This window comes from Alligator mississippiensis, chromosome 9 (genome assembly GCF_030867095.1).
Source record: "Alligator mississippiensis isolate rAllMis1 chromosome 9, rAllMis1, whole genome shotgun sequence".
Lineage (NCBI taxonomy): Eukaryota > Metazoa > Chordata > Crocodylia > Alligatoridae > Alligator > Alligator mississippiensis.
Window position 1 is genome coordinate 13,600,270 of NC_081832.1, and position 6,773 is coordinate 13,607,042.

General features: G+C 41.4%; 1 protein-coding gene across 1 annotated transcript in view; it reads right to left on the minus strand.

Annotated features, from left to right (window-relative positions):
• Positions 1-6,773, minus strand: part of SLC9A8 (solute carrier family 9 member A8) — a 67,988-nt gene that overhangs the window by 58,732 nt on the left and 2,483 nt on the right. The window contains exon 3 of the mRNA XM_006267418.4: positions 1,188-1,268. Coding sequence (XP_006267480.1) covers positions 1,188-1,268 — 81 coding nt within the window. The remainder of the gene's footprint in view (positions 1-1,187; positions 1,269-6,773) is intronic.

Sequence of the window (6,773 nt, forward strand, 5' to 3'; positions counted from 1 at the left end):
GGCTAATACCCCATAGCACCCCCTTCCAGTGCTGCCACCTGGCTCAAGTGCAGTCCTGGCCCAGCACCCACACTGGGAAAAGCCTGGCGCTGTCCCTGGCCCCAGCCCACAGCGGCAGCCCACCCTCATCCCGTGCACAGATCTAGGGACATGTACCCCCGTGGCTCCCCCAGGGGTACGTGCAGAGGTGGAAGCCACCTTCCCCATGCCACCTGGATGAGCCGCTCGCAGCTCCATCCCTCATCTGGCTCCAGACTCACTCCCTCCCTCGCTGCAGGGGCCTCTATCTGCCACCCTCCACTCCACTCCCCGCCCCCACCCCTTCAAGAGAGAGAGATCAACAGACTTGCCGAATGCTGCTGTCCAAGCTGCCAGGCTGCATATTGGCAATTGTATTGGTATAGGCCAATATAGGTGGTTAATAACAGGCCACTGGTCTCAGCCCAAAAAATCTCTATCTGTGCACCCCTGTAAAATATCCTTTGAAAGGCAACCTGTGGGGAATTACTGCATTGACTGAACTCAAGCACATGACTTAAGTGCTTTCTTGAATCATTTTTAAGCACATGCATAACTGCTTTCCTGAATCAGGGTCTTAAAATGCTGCACCACTAAAGAAAAAAAGATAAGGTACTCTGTAAGGAAGTCAGGCATGCTAGCAACATCCTGCGGTTTGACACTACTGACCAGGTTATCTTTTTAGTCTTGACATATTTACTGAGCCTTGAGATTTCCTCCCCTTTTCCAATTTTAAGAGGCAGAATAGAAATCCTAGTGTTTCCAATCAGATGCCTGTGATAAAGTCAGTCAGTTATTACAATAATACAATAAATGGAAACATTAATTAGCAGCAGTCTCTATAAATTACAAGATACAGAGTCTCGCAATTCTTATGGAGTGCTAAGTCCTTTTGAAAATCTTACATTAACATACTCTAATGGCAGAACCGGTACTGAGGAAGTATTACTTTTTTTTTTTTTTTTAAACAGTGGATGATTTATCAAGTGGGATGATTAAGAATAATGGGAGCTTCTAGGTGCTGAGTATATTGTAAGTCTGGCCCTTACTTACAGAAACATAATTTAACTGCTTGGCTACAGAACCCGTAATATTTTTGGATCATAAAAATTTTAAAGTTAAGCTTTCCTCAAAAAAAAGACCAAACTGGAAACCACACAGTTACTTACCTAAAGAAACAACAGCCACGCTCTCTGGCAAAAAATGAAGTCTGTACTTTATCAGTAAATGCACCAATATGATGCAGATAGCTGTAGGAGGAAAATACAATGATATTATGGTTACTGGTGAGGAGGAGAGAGAGAGAGAGAGAGAAAAAAATGCACTTCTAAACAATATTCCATTCACATAAATGTTGGCCCTTTCTTAGCAATTTAAAATAAATGCAAAAAGGAATGTAATCATTTTTTAGACTCTTAAGTATTTAATGATTCCGAGAAATGGGATAATTTTTAAAAATAGATATTTAAGCACTAAAATGCATTAGAATTACTAATATCAGCCTCACGGTATCATTAGAGACTGATTCAGCTGAAAAGAAAGCTCCATGTAGCAGGCAGTGAAAGTTATGAAAGCTACATGGGATGTACATTTACAGAATCTACTTTTCTTTGTATAAATGTTTTCTTACTGTTTCCTATTACTGGATACTTTCGAATTTTACACCAACATGCACACGCACACAATGTGCATGATAAAAAAAGAAAAAATCAAGTATCACTGACAATAATCCTTGGCTACTGGAAAGCCGTTAAGTATGCCAAATTTCAAGTCTGCTTTAAACTCTGTGTTTGACAAAGTTATCTTCAGGGTCTTACTGCACTGTGCCAGGTAATCATCTGGGGCTCTGAACCTAATTCAATCCTAATTTCAAGGCAACACAAGGGCCCTGGTGCCTTGACTTCAAGGAAACCTTTTTCATATTTAAGAACAAAAAGTCTCTCTGAACTACTGTCATTACAATTCAGCAATTTCTGTCTCCAAGGGAAATGAACAGCAATCGTTCAAGGGTGCAGTCCATTCCACTAATCTGCTTCAATTTATGAACTCATTGCAGCTTTTAACCAAATGGTCTATTGTACCTGCTCTCCCTTTGGAGTGCAGCCTCACTGAAAAGAATGGTTTTCAAGTGCAAACATAATGCACAGTTACTTGCTTTCCTCTGCCCCACTGAAAAGGACTTCCCCCGCATACAGCTCAGCAATGGGTATCATGCCACTGCCTGCAGAAATACACATATTTGCTATAATCTTATAGGTTCACACTTCACATGTGGCTTGCTTTACTCTTACTAATTTACAAGTGACAAGCAGTGCATGACAACAAACTAAGCACGGACCCTTGACATCCACAGTAGCATTAGTTTAACTGGAACCCTGAACAAGCCCCTTACCCTCTGAATCTCAGCTGTTGTGCAGGGACAATGCCCAATTCTGAAGGGAATCTAGGGGATAAATTAGTTAGTGCTTATATCCAGGAAGAGCACACACCAACTGCTGAAACCTCCTTAGCCTGACGAAGGGTTTTTGAACTCAAAAGCTTGCTTAATAACTATTCTCCAACTATTTGGGTTGGTCTAATAAAAGATATCAAATTCACCCAAGGAACTTTGTCTGCCTTAGTGCTTATATAGCACTCTTCTGGTTTTTGGGTTTTGGCTCAGTGGTCTAAAAGGGGGATGATAGGACTATGGCAGCCTCTGTTCCTCTATAACTCTGCCTCGGTATATGCGCTAAAGGTCTTGGCAAGATAGTCACAGGGATCCAAGAGATGCATAAGGGCCCTGACGCACCTACCAAGATTTCCAAGCAGCTCTGTTTAGGGATGAGCTAAGAAGATCCACCACAATAAACCTGCTGAACAACCTCATATTGACTTGTGCCAAATCAATGATCCTGTCAAGAAACAGCTTTTCAATGAAGAAGTAGCAAAGATGCTGAGAACGAATGAAACTGCATCAGATGTATGGGAAGTCCTGAAGACAAGTATGTACAATGTGGTAATCAAGAGTTTTGGAAGAATATTAAGAAAAATGTCAACTACGTTGTAGACCATTTGGAAGTATTACTGCCACTCATTGAGAGAAAAATAACTACCCTAATCACCTACAAGTCCTACTACTGATTCACTCAACAGCTTAAGAGCAGCTCAGAAGGCTGTTCAAACAGCTCCCAGGAGGTGTGCTCAAGAATTTTGGCTGGGTCTCTGCAACAACATTCAACAGGCAGCTGACAGCAGACAGTTGTATGAGGGCATTACAAAAGCCACTGGGCCAAAGTACAAGACAGCTCCATTAAAAGACCTGGATGGTAATATCATAACTGATAAGAGGAAGCAACTGGAGAAGATCGAGCATTATGGAATGATATACTCAAGGGAGTCTGTAGCAGACCAACGTAAACTAGACATATTCCCTGGGTTTGAAGTTATGACTTTGCTGGATGCCAAACCTACACTAAAGGAAGTTGAACAATGTATCAAAAAGATTCCCAATAACAAAGCTTCAAGATCCATTTATCTGCTGAAATTTACACATGTGCAAACAAAGACTTCCTGAAAAGATTGCATGAGGTACTGGTATTCTGCTGGAAGGAAGAAATTGTTCCTCAAGATTTCAAGGATGTTTGTTTCATCCAACTCTATAAAAACAAAGGAGAGAGAAGTGACTGTAATAACCACAGAGGTATTTCTCTTCTCAACATTGCAGGAAAAAATCTTAAGCCACATTCTTTTACCTAGACTTCAAACATCAGCTGAGAGAATTTATCCTGAGAGCCAGTGTGACTTCTACTTGGACAGGTCACCACAGATATGGTCTTCTGTGTAAGACAACAGCAGGAAAAGTGCAGAGAGAAGCATATCCCACTGTACAAGGCTTCTATAGTTTTAACAAAAGCCTCTGACATGGTTAGTTGATCAGGTTTTCACACTATTCTGAAGAAGCTTGGTTGTTCACCTATATACTGCAAAACTTTGTGAAATCCTTACATGATAGCAGGAATGCAACTGTAATGTATGAAAACCAAGAGTCTGACTCAATCAACAACAACAACAGAGTGATGCAGAACTGAATACTGGCTCCCACTTGTTTTAACATTTGCTTCTCGTTCCTGCTTCATAACGCGTTGTGAGGTTTGAGAGGTTGTTTACCTTAGCACTAGACACGACGGAGGGTAGTTTAACATTGCAATGTTCAGAGCTAAGAGAAAGATGAAGGAGATCATCGTAAGAGACCTGTTGTTTGCAGATGATGCAGCCTTTGTAGCTCACAGTGTTGATGCCCTATACCATCTCATTACCAAGTTCTCTAACTCGTGCAAAATCTTTAGGCTAACAACAAGCTTGAAGAGGACTATTATCTTGCACTAAGGCTCTTCAGAACCAGTTCCAGATATCACCCTAGATGGTACTCATCTGGATGTTATTGACCAATTTTTCTACCTTGGCTCAACTGTTACCAGCAATGTAGATCTTGATGCTGAGCTCGCTAGTAGAATTGGCAGCCAGAACTTTGTTCTTTTGCAAAAAGAGCCTGGAACAATAACAAACTGTCAACTAAAGTGAAAGTTCTTATTTATAGGATGTGTTTTATCCACTCATATGGCTCAGAAACATGGATGACCTATGCCAAACATCAGAAGACTAAACAGTTTTTATATCAGATGCCTGTGTAAAATTCTTCGAATAAGATGGCAAGACAGGGTGACAAATATGGAAATCTTAAAAATTGTGCTGGTATGCCATCCATGGGAATGCTGATTAGTAAGAAAAGACTCCAGTGGCCTGGTCGTGTCAAGTAAATGCCAGATCACAGGATCCTGAAGAACGTTCTGTACTCTGAAGCTCATGAAGGGAGGGTGGATTGCTGCATAGATTTTGGGATGCTCGCAAAGATGACTCAGCATCCTCTGAAATCTCTGTGGATGATTGGGAAAGGAATGCAGAATGCCACTCTAGTTGGCAGAGTGAGCTTGCAGATGGAGCAAGGCGCTGTGAGGCACACTGGATCAAATTTTGTGATGACTGGCATCAGAGGAGGAAAGAATCTGCTGCTCTGATTCAGAGCATTGCTAGTGCGTAGGTGTGCCCTACCTGTGGGTGGGACTGTCACTTGCGCATCAGACTGAGCAGCCATCAAAGAACTCATTGACACATACCCCACGCTCTGTAAAGAACGCCAATTGAATATAGCACTTTTAAGGTAAGATGCACAGAACCAGACTTTTAAAGATATTTAGGCCCATAAAGATGCAGGTGGTTGCCTAGTAGGATTTTGAAGAGTGCTTGTGAGAGTAATACAGCTAGAAGCTTTTGAAAATACCTGGGGCTTATTTGCATTAAATAAGTGCCCCAACATTTAAAAAAAATCTAGCCCTCAGTCTTAAGTACTATCTGATTAACGGTACAATTTATCTTTAACAGATCCGAATGCCAGTTCTTTCCAAGTATTTTTCTTTGGCAATAGAACAGCATAAAATGCAAATGCAGACTCAGAGAATAGATTCCCACTAGTAGAAATATTACATGAATGCTTATCAGGTTTTGCCAATTTGTCACCTACTCCATGGGGACCAATAGTATGTTTTTATCTGCTGACCTGCAATCTGTTGCAGCCACACACTTTTTCATGGGCATGACATCAATGAAGAGCAGGGGTAGGCAATTATTTTGGGCAGAGGGCCGCTTACCGAGTTTTGGCAAGCCATTGAGGGCTGCGTGATGGGCAGCCAGGGGCACATAAATATTAATTTTCTAAATTTTTTAGGGGCCCCGTGAACTGGATAGAATGGCCTGGCGGGACACATCCAGCCCCCGGGCCCCATTTTGCCCTGATGAAGAGGCTGTGAAGAAAGTGCTTAGACCGGGCTGCCGAATGGAGCTTGTGTATCAAACGGGAAAGGAAAGCAGATTTAGGGCACGTAGCATAGGTCCAAGGAGCCCAGGGTTTGTGTGAATCTAGTAGAGAAGAGTAGTGTTACAAAATATGCTCTTCTAGCCAATGGGCTACCCAAGCAAAACTGGGGTTTATTTGAATAAGAGGCTGTAGAAATTTGGGGCCTGAATTGAAGCCTGTGCTACTTTATGGCCCTCTGAAGTTTGGGCTTCACTAGGAACCTACCTAATCTCAAGGTACTTAGCACAATGCTAGAAGCTGCCCTATCCTAAAGAGATTTTTCTATGAGCCATTTTACCATCCACAATATCTAGCGTGTTCCAGTGATTCACTTTTGTTCCCACATGCACATTGAGACTTTTCTTTTAAGCTAAGATTTTTTTTTTCTGAGCTACTGCATTTTTTTCCATTGGTCTTTCCTTCTCATCTACTCAAATATCAATTGTTCACTGGTCCCACAGAGAAATTAAGTTCTTTCTTGAAGACAAAAACTGATATTTCAGGGAAAGACAGCATTCTGTATATTAGAAAGTTTCTATTTTCTTTTTGCTGTGTTTAGTAACAATATTTATAGGGGGATAAAACTGTTTGGACTTTTTTCCCCAGAAGCACTAATAAAATCTGCCATATTGCTGCACAATTTCCTACTCAGTTTGCCAGACTCTTTACATGTTACCACTGCAAAAACAGTGACAATAACAAAACTAGGCAAACAAGGGATTTCTTAACGGGCTTTGCTTTGGTGGGGCCTCTGCTTATATTAATAAACATACAAAAGGTATGACAAAGATCTTTAAACACTCTAAAATTGCCTGCTAGTTCTGACGTTAGACCAACACAGCTACAAGCAAAAACCCTATTA